This window comes from Phyllostomus hastatus, unplaced genomic scaffold (assembly GCF_019186645.2).
Source record: "Phyllostomus hastatus isolate PE091 unplaced genomic scaffold, TTU_PhHast_1.1 phas_contig_148, whole genome shotgun sequence".
NCBI classification, from domain to species: domain Eukaryota; kingdom Metazoa; phylum Chordata; class Mammalia; order Chiroptera; family Phyllostomidae; genus Phyllostomus; species Phyllostomus hastatus.
In genome coordinates this window covers 16,523,386-16,546,936 of record NW_025333607.1, presented here as the reverse complement: position 1 = coordinate 16,546,936, position 23,551 = coordinate 16,523,386, and the positions used below count along the sequence as shown (strand labels likewise).

The 23,551-nt window shown below is 45.2% G+C and overlaps 1 protein-coding gene across 1 annotated transcript in view; it reads left to right on the top strand.

Moving 5' to 3' along the window:
* Positions 1-23,551, top strand: part of SPATA17 (spermatogenesis associated 17) — an 85,179-nt gene that overhangs the window by 39,707 nt on the left and 21,921 nt on the right. Inside the window, exons 7-9 of the mRNA XM_045817746.1 lie at positions 11,960-12,163; positions 15,830-15,978; positions 21,449-21,584. Of these exons, the coding sequence (XP_045673702.1) occupies positions 11,960-12,163; positions 15,830-15,978; positions 21,449-21,584 (489 nt within the window). The remainder of the gene's footprint in view (positions 1-11,959; positions 12,164-15,829; positions 15,979-21,448; positions 21,585-23,551) is intronic.

Below are 23,551 nucleotides of genomic sequence, written 5' to 3'. Positions count from 1 at the left end.
AGCGGAGGTATCAGTTTTATTTGCAGTGAAATCCAGATTGGAAATTCACATCTGAAGCAAGAACGCGCTTGCTTCCACTCAATTCCACGATTAAAGCTACGTCACAGTCTCAGGCAAAGCAGGACGGCCAGGTCTGTCCTTGTCGGTCCTAAAGCGTTCCCCAGGCAGAAACCGCTCAGTACGCAAAGGCCCAGAAGACGTGGGAGAGCATGTGAGGAGCTTCAAGGGAGAGGCCGAACCAGGCAGGGAGAGACCTTAACCTCGAAGTCAGGAATAAAATAAGCGTAGGATCACATGTGAGTATACGTTTGTAGAGAAGGTTGGAGGTAGAAATAATTAACGTCCGAGGACCTCCTCATGCTGGTTGATCTTGTGAAATAATCCTGGGGAGAACTGGAGAAGGAGGGTGTTCAGTGGCCCTGCAGCCCGGCTCGTCTGACATCCGCAGAGTGTCGTGCCTCCAGTCTGCCTGGTTATGTGACTGATTCCGGCAGTGATCAGCAACTGGAGCTGGGAGGCGGGCAGAGTAAGAATAGTAACAGCAGCTACCATTTATTGCTTGCTTACTGGGAGCCAGGTATTATTCCCACTGCCTTACGTGAGCTGCCTCTCCTAATGCCCATGTACACCACCCTGCAAGTGGGCTGTTATTATCCCCAACTTGGGGAAGAGGCACAAAGAGGTTAAGCAGGAAGCCCAAGGTCAGTGTGAGTACGTGGCGGTCTAGTTTCAGAGCCACCTTCGCCAGGACTATGCGATACTGCGTTTTACAAAGTTCGCATTCATGGGGAACTAACTTGCGGTAGGCACTCACCATTCAAAGTGCGTTAGCTGGGTGAAATCTTTCTCAGCCTGTTGAGGCGGTGCCATCATTTCAGAGGAAACCATGATACAATGTGGTGAGGTTATGCAGGTTAAGGCCATAGCAGTGCTAAGAGGTGGAGGCGGGAATTCAGATTTAACTCATTCACCACTGAGCCGTGCTGCACGGTTCAATGGGTTCTGGTCTGGGGCATGGCCGGGTGCATAAGGCGGAGTGGTGGCTGTTAGGGGTGTGAGTCATAAAGATAATCAAACAAGTGACAGCAAGAAGGAGGTGAGAGATGAGAAAAAACGTGAGGGATTGGTCAACTTGAGATCTCTAGGAAATGGATCTCATGGTTAGCAAGGATAAGAACGTGAGAAAATGAATGGACTAGAAAGTTGTGGTAAGGGGGTAAGAGATTAGTATGTAAGGTTATTGAATTACTCACACAGAGCAGTTCTGGGCAATAGGGGTGTGGCTAACCCAGTGTAAAGATAAAGGTCTGTGATGATGGATTGGGGCACTGTGACCCTACACTGTTGGGACGGATCGCCCGTCCATGAAATCACCTGAAATTACCCCAGAATGCACAGTGGCAAGGAAGACTAGACTAAGTGCCAGAGGCTGTCATGAACATGGGGGAGGGGCAGCGAGTGTGTGTGACAGCCATAAAGAGGGACGAGAGACCAGATGTCCTGATGGCAAGAAGGCAGACGCGTCCTGGCTTGGAAGTGACCCTGGAGAACGGAAATAACACAGGGCCGTCCCTGGTCACTGATCCAGGGCGTGCTGAGACGCTGCACTCAGTAGGGCTGCAGATGAAGTGCTGTTCTAGAGGAGAAGGAAGCTTCGATTGATGATGATGATGATGATGATGATGATGATGACGGTGATGATGATGATGATGATGATGACAGGCAGAAGATGTGTTTTTCAAAAAGGGGGGGGGCATAGGGAATTTGCTGGGCACAGCAAAGCAATCGGGGAGTCGAGGGTGAGGAAACCGAAGGCTGCACGGCAGAGCCGTGATGAGTTGGTTACAAGATTATTTGGCCACAAGCAATTTGACCAAAGAGCGAGCGGATGTTGGCTCTGTCCAACCAGCACCTCTTTCGGGGGAACTGGAGTACCTGTGCCTGGGCCTCGTCTCGGTCACATCAAGAAAGTGAGTTTGGACTGAAAAGTACAAGGAAGCACTACTTCCTCAAATTCTTAAAAATGAAAACAATAAAAACAAATAAAGTGAAACACATAAAATCGGAAACAACCCAACAGAACACCCGAAGAGCCAGATGCTAGACTCTGAGTCGTTTTAAACCAACTCAGTTTTTTGATCGAGATATTTCACTGACCAACTTTTTACAAAAATTGCTTTACCTCCAATATTCTGGCCAAATCACGTTACCACTAGAGGAGCCGACGGTCTCAGCAGCGACGAGAGATGAGGGGGTTGTGAAGCACAGTGGGACTCCCTGGGCTCCCTGCCCTCGGGGAGGTCAGAGCAGAATGGAAACATCAAAAAAGAGCCTAGAAAAGATTTTTAAAAAAAATTTTTTGAAGGGTAACATCCAGAAAAGCGCGAAAACCCTGATCCCCCAGCTCGGTTATCACGCAGCGGTAGGTGTAATCTGGACCTGTAGGTCCTCATAATAGTTTCCGTACAAGAAGCCACAGGTCTGCACAACAGGACTGTGGGAAGCACGGGGGTCTGCCCCGACGGGTGGTCTTGTCTTCAGCTCTGGACTCGAGACTGCGGCCCACTGGAGGGAGGCGGCGTGGCACGGTGCTGCCCCACGAGGCGGGCCATCCCGCACTGTGATGAAACCTGAAGTGGTTTTCTCCTGTTCGAAAAACAGAATTCTTCTTCAAAGACTCTCGGGAAATCAGTTGGTTGCAGAGCCCCGCGGAACGCTGGGCATCAGGGTTGACAAATGCTCCCTGCTGTTGGTACATTTTCGTCCACAAAAGAAAATTTTCCTTCAGTTGCCCGCTCCTGTGATGCTAAGTATTTTTTCTTGTCGCCATTAATTGTCCTGGAAGTCATCTCTTAAACCCAACTATGAAATCATTTTCCAAACACACGTCTGTGGAGGCAGCCAAGCAAGAGAGAGAGCTAGGTTTCCAGAGGGGAGGGAAAGGCGTGTACTGGAAGGTTTTTAGGGGGATGGGAGTCATAGAAACATGTCTCACTGTTTTCCTTCTGTTTTTTGGGGCCGGGGGGGGGGAGTGCAGGAGCCATATGCAGGATCAGCCAGGTCGGGATGTGGGAACTGTGGGGTAGAGGAGTCACAATGGGGAGTTTTCCGATCACTGCGGGTGGATTGGGGTTCGTAACTACTGCTCTACTGAAAACAGCTCTGAATCTCCTAACTAGAAATCTAGGGGACCGCTGGGACCGTGGTACACTGTCCATCGCACCTGGGGTCCAGGTACCTCCCGGGCCTGGGTGGTCCTCTGGTCATTTCTTCTCAGGCCTCTTCAGTAATTCTTGTGCATCCCATTTCCTCTGATTCCCTGTGGGGTATTTAGGGTCCAAGTCATTTACAGCTGCTGTTTCTTTCACATTTGCTGTTGTTTTCTGGGAATGCCCCCCACCCCCACCTTACACACCAGACAGATTCTTTCTCTCCCTTCATGACACTGCCCGGACGCCAGGCGTCCAGCTGCACAGGGCAGTCTGTTCACGGTGAGGCTGGGCATCCACGTCAGCCTTTGTTTCAGGATCGCACAATTCTTTACACGTTATCAAGGCTCCATGTCCAATGGACAAGCAGCAATCAGAGCCACATCTGGAGAGACTGCCGAGGTGGCAGGTGGCGGATGAGGTCCGTGAGACTCTCTCCATTGGTGGCCCAGGCCTGGGAAAGTGGCCTAAGTGAGAAAAACAAAGCTCTATCTCTTTCCATCCTGTTCTGTTGGATGTCACTACAACAGTGACCTGACATTTGCAAGACAGAGATACAGGGATGGTTTAGTGGGGGAGATCTCCCAGAGAGTCTCCGATGTGCAATATTTCTCAGAAAAATCTCCCAAAATGCAATATGGTTAAACGGAAATCCTGAGTGAAAATTGAAAAACAAACAGATATTCTTTCCATCCCGAGATTTTCTGAGTCCTCCTGGTATTGCCACATTCTGGCGGACTCCAGCCAGCCCCCTACTTTCTCTTTCTCCCCTCACGTGCGGGGGAGCTGTGTCGTGATGTCTGCCACAGGAACAGACCCCGCTCCTGCCGAGGTCACCTGTCACCTTCTAATTACCATCCAGGGCTGCGTTCCCGGGCCCCACGCTGCCCCACCTCTCCCTGGCTCCTGACACCGCTGACCTCCCCCGTGAAGCTGTCTTCCCCACGTCCCTTGTCCCCTCCCTCGCTGTTTGCTCTCTGAGTGTCCTTCATGGGCTTTTTGTTTCCACTGATTTCCGATGCCGGCGTGCTCGCTGCTGCTGCTGCAGCTCGTGGATGCTGTGGGGTGTTTTGTTTCGTTTTGTTTTACGTTTGGGAGGTTTGTGGCCGCCACCAGCACGAAGATTATGACTTACTGAAGGCTCAGGTGATGGTGAGCATTTTCTGGCAAGACAATGTTTTATAATTAGGGTATGTCCATTGTGTTTACATTGATAATGCTATTGCACACTTAATAGACTATGGCATAAACATGACCTTTATATTCACGGGGAACCCAAGGCATTCCTGTGACTCACTCGATTGCAATGTTTGCCTCACTGTGGTGGTCCAGGACTGAGCCTGAGATATCTCTGAGGTCTGCCTGTATATACACACTCCTAAGAATTTTCCCTGTCTTCCTCCATTCTCTCCCTCACTGACCCACCCATTGGCACACCTCCTGCTATTTTTATTAGAAAACACAATCATTGCTAGCCCTGACCTCTTCCCTAAGTGCCAGACCCACTCTTACAACTGGGCACTGGACGCTTCAACCTGAAAGGTTTGTGGGAAGCTCAGTTTTCGTAACGCCCAGACAGTAACATTCCTACTTAACTGCTCCTCTTCCTCCCTTCTCTGCCGGCCGCCAAACTCAGCCTTCTCTGTGACTCCACAGTCTCTCACACTCTTTTTTTCTTGATGCCCCCACCATCGCTGGCTTCTGCTTGGGGGTCTGTGGAGCGTTCTCAGTCCATGTCCTGCTTCCGTTTCCGCTGCCCACTCTCCTTAGGCTGCAGAAGCAATCTCCGCCTTCTTTCCCCCCTTCTGGCCCTGACATCGCTGATTCAGAGGAGCGTGGACTGGTGGTCTCCTCGGAGCCAGGGACCCGGATGGACAAGAAGCCCGGGTTCTCAACTCTTGCTGTATCTCAGCTTTGAAAACCAAAACTGAACTTGTGCCCAGACACGTGCCTCAACGATGCTGGCTGGGTTGGTCCAGGCCAGAGGCTGGGCGGCAGCATTTGTTACATCCTGCACCGGACCCTCCCCCGCGGCCGGAGGGGGCGGGCGCCTCAATGCGCAGCGGGAGCGACCACTGTCCTCACTCCGAGGGAGCTTCCATTCACACCGGGGAGACAGACACTTAAAAGCAAATAGTCACATGTATACAACTAAAAGTTCCACGTGCCCGAGAACATGAACAGGGGACTTTGAGAGAGAGCATAGGGCCGCAGAAGGACCGTCTAAAGGAGTGGGATTTGACGTGAAGTCTTCAGAATGACTCTAATTTGGCCAGGCGAATAGGCAGCTGGAAAAAACACTTTTGGTTTTTCCATGTGCCCGCACCTCTATACGTCTCCTCATCTAGACCTGTCTTTTTCGGGCGTTTTCTGTGAGTGGAATGCGACGGTGTGTTCCCGCATCTAACTTCTTTCACGCGGTGCATTGTTCTTGGGTCCTCCCGCGCCAGAGCGCGCACCTGCGTCATTGCTCTCCGCTGTTCGGTAGCGATCCACTCTACGGACAACCCCATTCAGTCCGTTTACTGCGCTGTTGACAAACAAACAGTTGGGCTGGCTCCAATCTTCAGCATCTGCAAATAACGCTGCCATAAACGTTTGCATGCACATTTTTGTGTGGACCTATATTTTCATCTCTTTCATGTCGATTCCCAGGAATGGCATTGTTATGTTATTTCCTGAGCGCGTGTTTAATTTTTTTTTAACTAGGCTTTAATTTTTTTTTTTTTTTTTTTAGCCATTTTCAGGTTAACAGCAAATCTGAGCGGAGGTTGCCATCTACTCTCTACCGCATATGCACCATTAGCTCCCGAAGTCGGTAGTTCATGCTAGAACTCCCTCTGGGTGGCGCACTTGACTTCTCTCCCATCTTGCTGGCAAGGTTTCTGGGGTGGGGGGGGCGGGGGACAGTGGGCTGTAATTCTTACCCTGGCTCCTCTGCAGGTGAGGCGTGCATCACCTCCACTATTTAAAGGTGTGTTTTTTAATCTTTGAATTTTTAAAGTTTGAATGTGATATGCCTAGTTGTCATTGTTTCTGTTTTTCCTTTTTTCTTTTGTGTGCCCCGAGCTTGGAGGATTTGGTAGCCGATGTTAATTTGGGAGAGGCCTCGCTCACCATGACTCTGTGTATTTCTCTCTTCCTTCCCGCTCCTGGCCTTCCCATCCCATCTGTGGTTTGCCTTTTTCGTAGTTGCCTCTTCGTTCTGGGACCTTCTGTTACGTTTTCATCAGACTTTCTGCTCTTTGCCTGTCCACTTTGTAAGTTTCTCTTGGCGCACCCTCCGGTTCAGAACCTCCTTCCTCGGCCCGTCTCTGTCTCCGTCTCCGTGGAAATCCAGCAAAGGCGTCCTGCACGTCGGTTCCACTGTTTCTCACCCCCGGCGCTCCCCTCCGACTCCCGCTCGGAACTGCCCATCTGTTCTCGCCTGCAGTCTACTTTATCTATCTTTAGGTCCCTCCGCCTATTATTAGTCATGGCTGTCTTAAATTCCCGGTTTGGTCGTTCGTTCCAGTGCCCCTGCCATGTCCGAGTGTGGTTCTGATGTTCTGTCTCTTCAAGGTGTTTTTCACCTGTGTTTCTATGGAGTCGGCTTCTGTGGGCTCCGTGCAACAGCAGGGCCAGCCTCAGAAGTTCTCCTTCACCTGAGTTCACCTCCAGTTAAATGCACCCCTGCAGCCTTCCAAGGTTCGGCCCCAGCTGAGCTCCACAAGCTCCTCTGGCTTTGGCCTCAGGCTTAAACCGGTCAGCCGGGTGTTCACCGAACAGCAGCCGCAGGCTATTCCCCTTTATACCTCTTTGTCCTCACCCTTCCCGTAGCCTGGAATGCCCTTCCCCTTTTTTCATTGCCAGAATTCTACCTATCTTTAGTGCAAATTCAGATACTTTCCCCGGGCTTTTCTAAAGGATACATTCCTTCCCCACATCCTTGGGCGTCTGCCTCTTTTACAATGGTAGTTACAGGACATTTGCTACAGGCTGGTCATGTCACTGTTGGTCACAAAATCCCTCTCCTACTGCCACCCTCCCCCCACCCCACCGCTGAGAAGGCTGTGGTGGGCCGACCACCCTTCACTCTTCTCGTCGCCCACCCACCGCAGGTCCAGCAAAGCGTTTCTAAGTTCGCAGATGCGCAGTGGTGTTGAATTTAATTAGTGTGTGGAGAACGGGATCTTACTTCCATGCCTTCGTTTTAATCGACATTGCACGGGGATACTTTAATATATGATAATGGTGGTTAAACTATCCAAATGTTTTCTGAAAATCACTCATTAACCTAAAGAAGCCAGCTACACCTGGGGTCTACATATAATGTGACCCCTCTAGAATTTGACCCTAACCATTAAAAAAAAATCCTATTTCTGAACTGAAGTAAAAGAAGAGAAAAAGCATTTGTAGCTAGTAATAGTTGTTTTTTTTTAATTTTAAATCTTGCTTGTCACAGATGAGTCCTAGACCGAATGCCGTTCTGCGAACCCCTGAGGCTCCCGTGCACCCGTGCACCCTGCATCCCTGGGAGCGGGGTGAGCGCGGTGAGCGCGGCTATTGTCCGAAACGCCCGCGGAAGCATCGCCGCTTCCTGAGAAATGGCCGTGTTCCCCGTTAGTCCTCAGCAAGAGTAATTGGATGTAGAATATCTTACTAAACGCTGGACTGTGACAGTGTGTTAACACTCTGACTGGCTCCTAACAGCAGGGCAATTATTTGCTGAGTGGGGTTTTTATAAATCCCCCGGCACGACGGTGTCCCGATAATTATGATGAAGTGCACTGGTCAGTGTGGACTCAGCAGTCCCCATCCCGGCGAATATCCCATTCATACTTCTCCGGCCCACTTTTCCTCTCCCGGGCGGTGATGAGAGATCCTTACTACCCGTCTGTGGTTGCTGGGTGCCTCATTCCTTCCAGGCACTGTTTAATGCACACCCAGGACCCGTGCATACTGGAGACAGCCCTGATTTGAGAACTGCGTCTCTCTCTCACAGCAACCACAAATTCTGAATCATGGAGCAAGACAATGATTTAATTTCGTTCCATTTTGGTGGCAATCAGCGACTCCTGTTTGCTGTGTAATTGCCATTTGCGGAGGTAAAAGTTGAACTCTCCCAGAATAAGCAGTGACTTTAAAATCAGGAGAAATTGTTATTTCTCGTATGGTAAAATATGAAACGGAAACGCTACTAAATGCGCTTCGGGAATTACAGGCGTACACAATCTCGTCTCAAGATTTTTTATTTCACAGAAACTTGTTTGAAAAGTAAACCTCAATAACAAAGAGAAGGGGAAAAAAAATTAGACATAGCTTCCCCCAGGCAATTACACAATAAAGGTCAGTGCAAGAAAGGAAAATGACCATAAAAACATTCTCTGTGAAATAAAACATTAGCTGCTCCAAACACAAAGTGTACATCCATTTGTCTTCCAATCAGTTGCATTTTCAAAGCACTTTCCTGTATAAATACTTAACTATAAGAATAAAAACTGGGAAGAAAAGAGCCCACTGATAGATTGTTAGAAACATGGAATAGTTTGATAGATTGTTAGAAATACGGAATAGTTCAAAATATTAATGTAACGCTAAGGGTGACTGGGTGACAAATGGTACATGTGTGCGCTGCTCAGCCCGCCGTAATTAATATTCTGGGTCATGCTTAAGTTCCCATGATGGAGGGTCCAAAGGGGGGAATTCAAGAAAAATATATATCTATTATATAACTCATTGCCTTTCTTCCCCCCTTTTGACGAGTCAGAATCATAGCCTTTAAAAAAAATATCGGTGCTTTCACACCTCATTTGCCGTATTCACCGCTGGGCCACCAGTCAGCAGCCCGGCCGATGCAAGGAGGTCAGCAGGAAGCTATTAGCAAAGTCCTCTCCCGAGATTCCCTGGGTCTTATTGAGTTGAATGTTAGCATGACAGTACTGCAAATAACTCAGTTGTAGGCTCTTTTTTTTTCAACAGTTAGCACAGATTTCCCCATAGTGTTGGTCACTCTAGGAAATTATTGCGAAGAATGAAGTCCCACAAGCTGGCTTGGCGGCAGCCCTCCGACGTGGTGAAAAATGTGAAAACTGCAAAATGTGTCACAGTCCCTTAGGATTAACGTGGTCTTTTGTGACCCGTAGTAATATTTTTAAAAATCAACAACAAGCCATTATTCACGAGTGGCTCACAAATTATGAAATATAGCCACTGAGACGATAGTAAGTGAAGGTTGTTTTAGTTACTTAAATAATACTAATTAAGCGGATACTGTCTCAATCTCAGTAAATGGGGTGTTTGCTTGCTCAATTCTAAATAAATAGGAATTGTGGGAGGACTGGGCTGTGTTCAGTGACGTTGTTAGCAAAGGCATTACATTAATATCTGAAATATTGACACCTTGCAGATTTTAAATGATGCACTTTGAATTCAATTAAAATATATTTTCTGTCTATATTTGATTTAAATTGCAAAGAGAATACACATGAGGAGGTCTCCATATAGGTTGCAAAATATAATTTAAGGAAGCTATCATGTCCGCGGCCCCATTTGCATTTCCCATCTAGCCTGTGTGTACACGCGCATGCAGATGCGGGTGGGGGTCACAGGCGGTTTCTGGGGGGGCCGGGGAAAGAGCCGGTGGCAGTTACGCAGGCAGAGGGATCTCTTAAAGCGCATGTCATAGTCTAGTTCTATGTATCTTATTGTTTTCATCTGTAAGGTTGTGGGCATGATACGCTAAACAGAATGGCATTTTCCTGTATCTCTATCATAGACTTACCTAGATTTACATTTAATGTCCGAATAGTCTCTCAATGTAACATATATGGTTTTTCCCCTCATTACAATGGATACGTTCTCATCATAGGAAATCGCCCTAAAAATCATCTTGAAAATTGCCATCCCCTTAAAAGTTACTGTCTACTGAAAGCTATTTTGAATAAATATGTGTGTATGTGTGTGTATATATATATTTTCTTCAATTGAGGTCCTTTAACTGTATTATAAACATACACATGCATATATATACATACATATACATACATTTATCCAAATATGCACACTCATGTATATCCATGCACACACATGTATGTGTATATATATATTCGTGTGTATGTATTTTTTTATTTCATTAAGATCCTTTAACTATCCGTGTATGTACCCGCCTTGGCCTGTATTCAGTATTTCAGTGAGGGGATGCCAACATGACTTTACACCATAGGGAAAGTTGAGTTGGAGGAGGCTCAAAGGTATCTGTGATAAGTTAGTTCTACATCACAATGTGCTTGAAAGTGAACTAAAGCTGATGTGTTAAGAACAATAAAAAGGGTATAATTTATAACTTCTTTGAAGGAAGTCAATAGGATTTTGAAATAAACCTCAAACATTTTACTAAGAGTATTTATGTGGCTTTGGAAAACAATAGTGAATTAGAGGCTTCGTGAGCCCTTTCGAGTGTTGCACCGTTAACGTAGATAAGCATTTAGCATCGTTTTCAGTGTCTTCTGCGCACTGGGGACGCGGCACCACCTGGCCCAGAGAGTCCCACTGCTCCAGCTGCTCGCTCGGGGAGGGCGGACACTCACGCACACAAACGACCACAGGACCGGACACCGAATCTGGCCTGAGTGGGTGGCGTTAGGCAGAGGTTGGCACTCACTGCAGAGTTAGGCTGGAAAGAGACATTTTTTTAGGATACTTTTCCCAAGACGACTATCCCGATTAACCTGAATATTTTGAAACTGCTGATTCCATGAGGGAAATATAGCAAGCAGAAATATTTATGGATATGAGAGTGGCATAAGAGAAAAGCACATTTTTAGGAAAAACAGATAGCTTCAGTGGGTATGTTGTTTACATTAGAGTGTCCACAAAGCAACCAAACAGGTCGTCGTCCTACCCGCGGCCGTGTGACTTTCCTTTATGCATATGAACGTGTGTATATGAGAAGAATATTGAAATGCGCTTCTGCATTCCAACGCCACTGACTTTTCAGAAAATGGACATCTGCTCCCCTTGAATCTATTTGTCACTCATACATCTAATGAACCTCTACCGCATAGCAGGGGCTGTGCCGAGTGAGTCTTGACCGTTCTGATGCAGTGTGACAAGGTCAATGATCAACAGCAAGGGTAACATGACACTACAGAAGTACAGCACTGAACCACATGAGTTCCGAATCTTGAACACACACACACACACACACACACACACCCCTATGTGTCCACTTTGATTATTATCTTAAAGTGAAGAACTTAAAATAACGACTGTTATGTAATGTTATGGAGTGAACAATCATTCAAAAACCAGATGTTTATGGACTGCACACTCGTACCCGGAACCGGTTCAAGCACAGGGAGTCTCGGTCTGTGTGCGTGAGTGTGTGGCGACAGATGTGGGCACGTGTGCACACCCGTAGTTAATGGTCAGAATGCAGAGTAAGTGGTGCAATGTCCTCCTGTTCTCTTTTTCATAATAACAGTTGCAGAAAATATACCCTGGGTGTCAGACAGAATCTGTGGCTCAGCAGTTTTTCCCATGTTTCGTCCCCAACCGTGAGTGACTCCGAGACAGCTGGTCTGGAATGGAGACAAAGCATGTGCATTTTTTAATCCTTTTCCGATAAATCTGATACTCACCTCCAGTTCGGAGCTCAAGGTGTCGTTTAAAGTAGTCCTTAAACATTGCAAAATTCTATGGCACGACTTGGTCTTCCCTTCACTGCCGGTGGAAATTAAAGACGAAACCCAAGATTCTGTTTTCTGCAGATTCCAGGTATCTACAACTCACCGTTCCGGGAGGAGCCGGACCCCTGGGAGCTGCGGCTTCAGCAGGCGAAGCCTTTGGTGCGCAAGCGGCCACGAGGGCAGCTGCAGCGGCCCACCAGTCTGACCAGCTGGCTGGCGTGCACCAGCGCCCGGTCCTTCCCTCGCTCCGACGTCCTGCCGCCCATCAACAGGAAGCAGTGCCAGGTACGCCCGGGCCCTCGACAAGAATCCTGTCCACGACTGTGTTCTCACCGGTTTTTAAACTTTTTGTTACTTTGTCTGTGTGGCCAAAAGAGAAAATTATATTTTTGTAAAATCTAACTTTAAGTAATAAGTATAAAGTATGATATGTAAACCAAGGAAGTATTTTGAATTATTTCTCTGGTACTGAATTTTAGTGTTTTGAATATAATGTTAATGCATAAGATCTTGGGCTGGGATCTAGCCCTTTTTAGGTAAAAATATTGTTATAACAATACTTGTTATATCCCGCTGTTGCTAGAAAGATCTTATGTATTATAAAATACACCTACTGTAATCTACCATCTGATGATCCATGTCTTTCCATACAATTGTAAACATGATTGAAAAATATAAGTGGAGCCCTGGCTGGTGTAGCTCAGTGGATTGAGCGTGGGCTGTGAACCAAAGCATCGCAGGTTCGATTCCCAGTCAGGGCACATGCCTGGGTTGCAGGCCATGGCCCCCAGCAACCGCACATTGATGTTTCTCTCTCTCTCTTTCTCCCTCCCTTCCCTCTCTAAAAATAAATAAATATTTTAAAAAATAAATAAATTGAAAATAAAAAAAGAAAAATATAAGTGGGAGAATCAGAGAGGGCCTGAAGCCATGCAGGACTCCAGTGGACACAGACCCGGGGTCTCCAGCGAGGGTCGGAGCAGAGCAGGGTTGGCAGGCGACTTCCCGGAGCTGTCGTGCGGAGCGAAATGTATCGGGTGACAATTGTACTGTCCCGAAAGCCCCAGACAGCAGTAGTTCTGTCATCCCCACCAACATTTACACTGGAGCAGACAAGTGCCACCAGGCAGCGCCAGCCCTGATCGGGGTTTATTTTGGTTCACACCACCAAGCCCCCAGAGCTCCTACCCTTGAGTCCTCTGCCCGGGCTTGCTGGTGTTTGTGTCTTTCTGTGTAATTAACTCCTGCAAAACCTGGTGGCAGAGGCCGACATGCACTTCTTACCTCAGAGTTTCCGCGGGTCAGCATGGTAGGTAGAGCATGGGTGACGGCCTCTGACTCAGGGTCTCTTGGGGAGTTTCAGTCAACGCGACAGGGCTGCTGCGATGTCACGTGAAAGAGGAGGGTGGGGAGGTCCATGTCCAAGGTCACTCCTCTGGTTGGTGGTTCCTGTCTCAGCCCCTCCTCCTGTGAGCTTCTCTGCAGAGCCGAGAGCTGTCAGAACAGAAGCCACAGCCTTTGTATGACCTACCACCACCACGGGCGACTCCCGGTTCCCTCTCCCATATTCTCTTGGTCAGAAGTGGTTAAGTCCAGCCCACGCGAGGACATGGATATGCAGGAGTGGGGTCTCTTTCGTGGCCCAGCCATTCCATCAACCGTGCAATAAGACATTCTCTGCCATAAAAACAGGCACTGCTGCATGCAATTATCTGTGGTGTGTTGTGTTTCCATTCTCTGTAGCTGGGTCCTTAATTCCCTTTACTTGTGTATTTTTGGTCTCTAAACACTACTAACAGATAATTAATACTATTAGCTGACAATGTATCCTATATTATGGAAAGAGCTGTAAAAAATAAGTGAAAATCTATGAAGGTGATTTTCCCCCTGGACCACTTCCTCTTTTTCTTCATCCCTGCTTCATTTGATAAGAAAATCTATTTATATCAATATTCTTAATTACCTTTACACTAATCTAGTTATCTAAAAAAAACCCATAGAAGCTAAAAATTCTAATTTCTGAAATGCAGTGGCAAGCAGGGTGGACTTGAGCAAGAGGGCAAAGAGACATCATGGGAAATACTTCCTTTGTTTTGGGACATATCCTCAGGGTACGGTTGTCTTATTCTTTTCAAATATGTCTTATACCAGCATCGAATAAAGGCATTGAAATATATTTATACAGAAATAGAAAGTGAATTTGATGAGTAACAATTTTTACCATTTGAGTTATGTATATTTCTATTAATGCAAGTCATGGATGTATATAATACCATTGAGTGAACAATTCATTTATTAGTTATTCTACAAAGAAAATAATTCTAGAATCTCCACTGTATGGGCATTAAGTATCCGATGGTTGCTAGGTATCAGATATAACATAGTACATTTTAATATTTAAAAATCCATATTTTATGCTGTATTCACTGAGATAGGTATTGGTCCTACATGGAAGTCATAAAGCAATTCTGCATGCGACTCCTTAGGACATATGAAAAGTGTATGATATGAATAAGATGTGGGTATATAAATGTATCTGAGTTGGGAACCAGGACAGAGACCATGTATATTGGTTATTACATTACAATGCTGTATATACTATGGTACAGAATATATATACACATTCATATAGTATGTATATATACATTTACATATAATATATGTAAATATATATTAATAGTTATATGTAATAAATGAAATATATAATAAAATATAGAGAGATATAGAGCAAATGAGAATGTGTATACACACACACACATACACATCTTAATAGTGAACTTGGAATCATGTTACTGTATCTTTAAAAAGTAAAGTTCCAATAAAAATTCATTAACTCCTTTCAAATATAGCAATCCTCCTGTCCAGCTGTGGAAAGTACTCGATGATACTTATTTGCCATTTGTGTTATTTACGGTCCATGACTTTTATGGTAACTGGTTCCTATTATTGGTTTCTATTAATGTAAAACATAAGTGAACAGAAATGAGGCGTGAATCATTTCTTTTTATTAGCCCACAGTCTTCACTCAGGGCTGGCGGCACCTCCAGCTGTGTCTTGTTAGTGATAACCTATCTAAAGAAGGATAAGGAATGTGATTAGAAATCTTCATTTATTCTATATCTCTCCTCTCCTGTACTATAGTGGTGAAAAAAGGAAGCAATGTGTAATTAATGGCAGAGCAAAATCTTGAGCCACCTCTGATTCGTATTGTGCCTTATTTGATACTAATGAGTTAGATAACCAGTGGATTCTAGTCACTAGTATAAGTAACTACTAATTTAAAGGTAGGCTGTGTCATACATCACGGTTCACGGTTGTAGCTTCTGGATTTTTCCATATTTTTGTGTGGATAAATGGTTGCTATTTTATCAAAGTTATTGAGCGATAAAATACGGAATTTTAAATAAAGAACACAGTTAAAAATACAGCCTTCTATGTTTGGGGGGAACAGCAGATTTGAATAAGATTTGGCATTCACCTAAAAGGTTTATTTTAATGAAAAAGCACTTGCTATCCTTTGTCTATTTATAGAAATACTCTTTGAAAGCTATGCTCACAATTGCTCCTAATATTTTTACTTTAAAAGGCAGATAATTCTTTTAAAATTATATTAGAAGAAACGTGCAACGTGCTCTTTAAAATTTGAAAGCAGAACCACCCATAACTACCAGTTGGCCAGTCCTACCACAAAGACTCCTTTGATGTGAGGAACTTTCTGCTTAATCTGAAGCATTTTTCATATAATTACTTGTACTCGTGTGAACATTTCTTGAAGGTGTGATATCATGTATTTATATCATGTATTTTCTAACTCAGAGAAGAACAAACTGTTCCTTAAGAAATAATTCAGTAAACTTGCTGATGTTCCCGCGGAAATATTCCGTAGCCTGGGTCATCAATAACACGGTGAAGGAGCCCTCCGTAACGAAACGATGTTCCCTGTCTTGCCAGGGTCCCTTCCGAGACATCGCTGAGGTGCTGGAACAGCGCTACAAGCCCCTGGAGCCGACGCTGCGGGTGGCTGAGCCGGTCAACGGGGTGAAAGAGGCCAGGGCGGAATTCAGGAGACAGGAGGAGGCGAGGAACGTCCAGGACAAAATGTGAGTTCTCAGCTTCCCAAGTAGCTGTGCCCCGTTCGGGGCCTTCAGTTAGCTAACACTTTCTATTTCTAATATCGTCAAAAATCTTTTATTTGTGAGAAGAGGTGAAGTCGCCTTTGAACTATTCAGAAGAAATGATTTTCAGCATGCAAGTGGTTTAGACGGGACAGGATGGATGATGACGTTGATATGACACCAGTGGAACTGGATCAGGGGCCCCCCCTACTCCGGGGTGACCGCATCTTAACTCATCTGCAATGACCGTATTTCCAGTGAGGTCACAGTCTTGAACATGTTCTTTCACACCAGCACAGGAAGGGGGCAATTCTGTTTTACACAGAGAACGTGGGTGATGGAGGGTCTTTGCAGAAGTCCCTTTACAGCTTTGTTTGTTCTTGATTCCAAAAAAGTTCAGCCTCCTTTCTCATGCCTTCTTGAAGAGCACGATTTTTTCACTCTTATGTATACCTGTATGAAGCCAGGATATTACATAAGCAATTCGTAAATAAATGCCAAGTAATGTTTACATGAGAAGCTCTGCCATTTACTGATTCTGCAAAGGGTGCCTGGCAGGAACACAGCCCCAGGGACTGAGCCCCGAGGAAAAGGGAATCTGTTCTCACGGATCTCCCCATCTTCTGGCTTCCAGCTGAGACCAAACCAGGGAACCGAATGAGATTCCAAGTCTTAATTGCTACGGGCAAGCTCTGGAAAATGGTCAAGCGTGCGTTGAGGCCTTAGAGTGCCGTGACTTTTTTTTGTTATTTTAATGTAGAGTTTGCTCTGGATTTTTGATAGAGAAAAGAAAAGGTAAAAGAAGGTTGATCTTATGAAAATAAAAATAATAATAATAATAATGGCAGGCAAAGTTCACAGAACACTGAGAAGACCAGTTTGGCAGAAACTCATTTTTATGGGAGAAGCAGTAGAAAGAAAAATTGTGCAGGGCTTCAAGGCCAAGGATTTGGAGGGCTTATCAGCAGATAGTGGGGAATTGTTTAGGCTTTTGAGTAGGAGGATGTTATAAAAGATAGGAATTTGTTGGTCACGAGATGGATGCATTTCAGAAGGAAGGCGCTGGAGGAAAGGGAGCCCGCGAGGAGACCATCGCACGGATTTTGGCGGGAGGTAGTGGGATGGACCTGAGATGGTGGCAGGGTTCACTGTCTACGCTTTCTCCTTACTTTCTTCTTTCTGCAATGTCTCATTTCTTACCATAATCTCTCTTGTCGCTTCTGTTGGAAAGACTTCAACCACCACCTCTATGCCAATGGTCCCCACCCCAAGTCTCTAAGACCTCACTTCTACCCCGCGCCCAGATTTGTGTTTCCAACTGCCGTCTTTGTTTGCATCTGCATCGGATGTCCCGGACTCAGAGTGTCCCACACTGACCTGTGCTTCCTGTCTATAGAGTGTGAATCTCAGGCCAAACAATCCGCCCGGGCCTCGCCATCTCTCTGGGAGCTCTCCCGGTCTCCTTCTCCAGCGCTGGACCGGCCTCCAATCCTGCCCTTCCTGCCTGTTGAGTGTCTCTTTGAGTCAGCCGCTGCTTCTCTGTCTACCGCTGCTCTAACTTAGGCACTTAGATCCTCTGCCTTCAATTGCTACAGAAGTCTGTTGGCTCTGCCCATCTTCCACCCCTTCAGCACTTTGCCATAGCAGCACCAGGAAGGTTAAGCAAGGAGTTATTCAGCCAAAGACTCCTTAAAGGCTTTGCATCAAGGGTGCATCATAAACCCTGATTCCTGGTACAAGCCACAAGCCACCCAGGGTGTGAGGTGGGCTTCTGTGTGCAGTTCATCTCTTGCCATGTTCAAGGGAGTCCACGCTCCAGAGCGACAAGGTGTTTCCATCACCTTAGAGTCCGTGTTTCTTTTCTGTGGTCACTGTAGGAGGGGCCAGACTTCACTTCCCACTCCTCAGGATGCTTGGCTGCGCCCGAAAATTAAATTGCCACAAGACAGGTTAACAGGAGGAAAACACACCCTTTATTGAAGTTTTATGAGACACAGGGGTCCCCAGAAGGAAATGAACACCCCAAGGAGTGGCAAACCCTAGGGCTTCTATATTAGGTTGAGCAAGAAGAAGCAATTGTGGAAAAGTAACAAAAATACATGAGGAAACCAAAGGAAGATAAAAGTTATTTAACAAGGTCTGTTTTATAAAGCATTCCCCTGCAATGGGGAAGGCATCTGTCATAGGGACTCTTAGCTCCTGACTTCAGGGAGAAGAAAGACGTCAGATCCCTTCCCTTTTTGTATTGTTGTTCAGTTACAGTGGTCCGCATTCCCCCCCATTACTCTCCCCGTCCCCACCCACCCCACCTCCCACATTCAGCCCCCCCCCCACGCGTTGTCTCTGTCCACGGGTCCTTCCTACATGCTCCTTGACGACCCTTCCCCTTAGATCCCTCCCCTCATACCTGTTGTTTCAGGTAGCTTTGCCGAAGTGGCATTATTTGAGGCGTGTATTCTGCGCCAAATAATTTGGAGCAGGTGAAATGAAAGATGTCCTATAAACGTTCAGTAGCAAAGCAGTAATAAAAACTCAATTTTTAAAAAGATTTTATTTATTTATTTTTAGAAAGAGGGGAAGAAAGGGAATAAAAGAGGAAGAGAAACATGTGTGGTTGCCTCTTGCACACCCCCTACTGGGTACCTGGCCCACAACCCAGGCAAGTGCCCTGACTGGGAATTGAACCAGCCACCCTTTGGTTGGCAGGCCGGCACTCAGTCCACTGAGCCACACCAGCCAGGGCATAACTCAAACTTTTTCAGCTCCTCATTTGATAGTGTGGATGAGAAACGTTCAATAGCATGAATCTTATGTGTCTGCCTTCACTTCCCTTGAATTTGCCTTCTAGCTCAGACAGAAGCCTTGGTAAATAGTAGGTGGCTCATTTTTAAGCCTTTTAAATATTTTTCTAATTAAGTATCATTTCAAGAACAGGACCATAGATAGGAAAAGTTAAGAAGAGAGATCCTCAGGAACAGGTTTTTTAAAGGGCATTTGAAAGAATGTGGCGTACAGACATGAGATGTGGTTCTGCTTATCGCTACAGAATAGCGACCGGGACATTTAACCCATCTCAAAACTTTTTTGACTTTGGTGATTTTTCCGACACTTCAGGCCTCTGCAATTTGCATATGTTCTGAACCATTACTGTATTATGATAAATAGGGATTATCATATATTTTCAGAGAGTGTTTTCTTAACAATTCAACTTTTATTTGTAACTCTTCCATTTATTTTAATTACTAGCACAGTGTGCAACATTTATTAATCAGCAGAGCCTTTTTAAGTTAAAATACTAGATTAGCTAACCCCATTAACACGGAGCACTCCAAACAAGCAGTAATGGGAGAGGCAGTGGCCGCGGAAATCGCATTTTCCACGTGGAGCTCCAGGGCATGGCGCGGCGTGATTACCCTCCTTTGATCTGCTCTTCCTTCGCCTTTCCCAGCTAATTTCCAGTGGAAATTTACAAAGTGCTGCCTTCATTTTTTCCAGCTTAATTTTTCTAATGAAGTTCTGGTGCTTTATAACACTGGGGATACAGATAATAAGCTTGTGTATAATTAAGAAGTTCTAGCATTTGTCTATAAAGGAGACGTTTTATTCCTTTGGCTGTGTGCAGTGAAGACTCTCCAAGACTGTGCTCCCTTTTTGTCCACTGTTTCCTTGAAAATATGTGTGTGTGTGTGTGTGTGTGTGTGTGTGTGTGTTTAAATAAATCACAGGATGCTGGGATTTCGTTATTATAGACCTCTAAGTCTAAAGAAGTTTAACATTTATAATATTGACAAAATGGACAATTTGGAATACTTCTAGTGATATGCCTGAGAATATTATATATGCTCTTATTGCATGCAATCTGACACGTTGTAAGAAAGACACATTTGGCCTTTTTAGTTAGATTTGGTCAGTTTCTAAGCACACTTCCTAATGCGATACCCAATACAGGCTAACTACAGGTTTGCCAATTGACTTTTAATCCATTTGTAAAGCATGTGGATTTTATGTTGTTGAGAAAAACAGTTGTTTTGTGCCATGCTTATATTGGTGTGGCATTTATACATCCCGGTTTGTGCTGTTTTAATTTGGGGTTCAAAAGGCGGGGGTCCGAAGAGCCTCGAGAGCTGAACAGAAGTGTGCCAGGCAGAGCGAGCAGAGCGGCAGAGAGCAGGTGGTCCGCACAAGGTCATGTCTGCTGCGGAAGCGCGCAGCTCGCGGGGCTCGCAGTTCGCTGTCCGGGGCACCCTGAGGAGCTTAGCGCATAGGTTTGGCTCCGCAAGCTGTGGGGCAGCAGTGAGATGGCAGGTGGAGGTGCAGGCAGAGAATGAAGGGCCCTGTGCACCGTGAGAAAGGATTTGCACGTGACCATGGGGAGACCGTGTGGACGCATCACCCTGTGCTTGTGTATAAGAACAGGTCACTTGGAAATGCCCGCTGAGCAGCTGTGTCCACGGTGAAGGGTCAGGGGTCACTGGGGACGGAGAGCAGTCCGGAGACTGCTGCCCTGGCCCGGTTCAGGGGTAAACAGACCTGTCGGAGAACAAGGACCGAGCCGAGGGCTCTGCTGAGAGACCCAAACCACTGATCAGGTCACACCCAAAGCGGACGGCAGTGTCGGGTGCTCTGTGGGAGCTCGCACGGCTCTTCCACAGCTGGAGCTTTCACGCCCATACAGCAGTGCTGACCAGTGTGATGGCGACGGCGCTGAGAGCCTCCTCCACGAGCTCCTTCCCCGTTTACACCCACTTTCAGCATCCCCGCCACCTACTGGACCCCTGCGCTCTCTGTCCTCACATACGCTCATCTCAATGTATGGGAAGCCGTTCACTCCTACCACAGCTCTGTGTGAACGTGAAGTCTCAGCGAGATCGAGCATCTTGCGTGAGGGAACACAGCCACCAGGGCAAAGCTGAGGAGCCAGTGCAGGTCGGCTCACTCGGAAGCCCCTCCGTGCGTAGCCAGTCCCCAGTGTGCCCCCCACCCCTGGGGCGCATTAAGATCTGCAGACAACCCATTTCAATGGGAATCGCCCGGCCTGGCCATCCTTTTTGTTCTTGGGATACCATTTTATTATTTTTCAGTAGTTTATTTTTTATTGTATTTTTTCCATTTGGGATTTTAAAATCAAGGACATTTGTTCTTGCATGATGAATTTGGAATTATTTGGTATCATTCATTCATAAACTAATTATTGAACTTTTTCTGTATTCACAAAAGAATTGAGACTCAAGGATTCTTTGACGACTTTTAGCATCTCCACTCACAGAATAAGACATGAAGGTCCACAGAAGTTAGTGACAGTGACAGGCAGTGACAAAGGCTGGCGTGTGACACAGGTCCTCCAACCCCAGGCCGCACATTATTTCTACTAGACTTGACTACTTCTCCAAAGTGTTGTTTTTTAATCAGATGTCCCCAGAAACCAAATTCGTAATATCACCTTAATGCCTTCCAGGTTTTTGCCTTTCACCTCCTACCACAAGAAGGAAAAGTACATCCCGTCTGTGCATTTATCGAGCAAGTGTGGCTCCAGTGCTTACGGGTGTCAGAGTTTCAGAGACGAAAATCCTGAAAAATGGATCTGCGGCAAGGTGAGTTAGTGCAACACGCACGAAAGCAGTATCTCTTATCAAAGGCTGAAATTAGACACCGATGACAGCAAGTATAAATATTCTTACTACGATGAATACCGTCGTGGCTACAAAATGCGATGTTGTGGACAGACGGTGCGGCTGACCTAGGTCACTAAGAGATTAATCAATCTCTGATGGCAGTCAGGTGAAATTGATTAATGTATCAACTACTTAAAAATAGTTTGCTCTATTTTTAAGGCTATTCATATGACGAACATTATACAAAGATTACAGTGTCAGGAAGTTGACAGCAAATAATACTATTTTCTACTGAAAGTATGAAAATCATAATGAAAAATAACGTGTATTATTTTTCTTGAAAGTATGTAAGTCAATAATAAGATAATGTATATATTACATAACTTATTCATATTTCTTTAATCTGTTTATGAAATGCCCAAGTTAAGTTGTTCGATTCTTCCTCTGAGTTAAATGGTCAAACGTCTTAAATGTGGGTATCTACTTTGTATTTATAAATTCCTCTTGTGCTGATTTCAATATTTAAGATAGAAATGAAACTTAATAAGGGGAATATACTAGTCACTATTAACTTAATTCACTTTGGTACATCTAAAACAGTTGGGCAATTAAAGTCTCAGTATAGAAAATATTTTTTTGGTTGTCAAAACATTTACATACGTCCATATTAACCAAAGCAGAAATGATAGTCTAAGCCTTTTATCTTAATTGGAATTAGTTTCCATGTTCACTCTAGACAACTGACTTTAATGGGACAATTTATGTTTTCCCTTATTTGCAAAATTCCATAGGAGACTATTAAGACAGTCCGTGTGAACAGAGCCTCACCTCACCTGCCTTATTATAAGTGAATTACACCAGCAAAACAGCCTTTTTTTTTTAATGTGCATTTTGGTCCTAAACAATATTTGATAAGCTGCTCAGCATAAAAATATCTCGCACTCCAAAGAATTAATTTAGAGAACCTAAGCATATTGCACAGAACATAAAGTCGACCTTTCCCGTCCACGACTTTCGGAACGGAGTGGGATGCGGAACAGATCAGAGGCTTAATGTGGCGCGTCACTGTCTGCAGAAACCTGGGTGGGGCTGTGGCGGCCTGGCCGGCGCACCCGGTGATTGAATCTGCTGTCACCGGGATCCCGGCTTAACGACCGTGATTAAGATTATCATAATTGATGTGCCTGAGCAGTGTGTGGGAGTCACTAGGGCTGAAGGCACAGCGGAGAAGCAGCCCCAGTTAGGGGCAATTTTACTCTTCTGCATTGATTGGGGTAAAAGCTGCCTTCCTCTTTCAGCAGACCAGCTCCCTACAATTTTCCGAATCTTTCACTTTGCATTGACTGATGATTGTACCCTTGCTGAGGAACATCCCCTCACGGTTGTTTGTTTTGTGTTGTTTCATTCCATTAGTAAATGTAAACAATTCAATAATTAGGTGTAATTGAGGGAAAATATTTTGCTTATGAGGATGGCCTGCAATAATCAAATATTCAGTTAAAGGGCTCTTTTTCTTTTTCTTTCTTACAATATATCAGGGACTGAAATCATTCAATTTTCTCCCTTTTATTACCCTCGCGTCAGACTTCTTGGAGGCAGTAGGCTTCTAGAAGCATATAAGTTTATATAATTTATATTATAAATCTATAGGTGCATTTGTATTTGCATGGAATATTTATATTTACTCTGTCTAGTTTATTATGCTCTTCAGAAAATTGGACAGAGGCAAATATAGTTATATTGTTTATTGAAATAATACCTAACCTATAGAATATTTTAGATGTGTAATGTTGAGATGCGTATGTTTACACGACTTTTGCTTTTTTATCATTGTCTTGTTTCCGATAGATTTATTACATTTTTAGATTTATTTAGATTTATTACATTGCATAGTAGTTTTTGATTATAGTTTTAAAAGTGACTTCAAGAGTTTCTGCTTTTAAGTT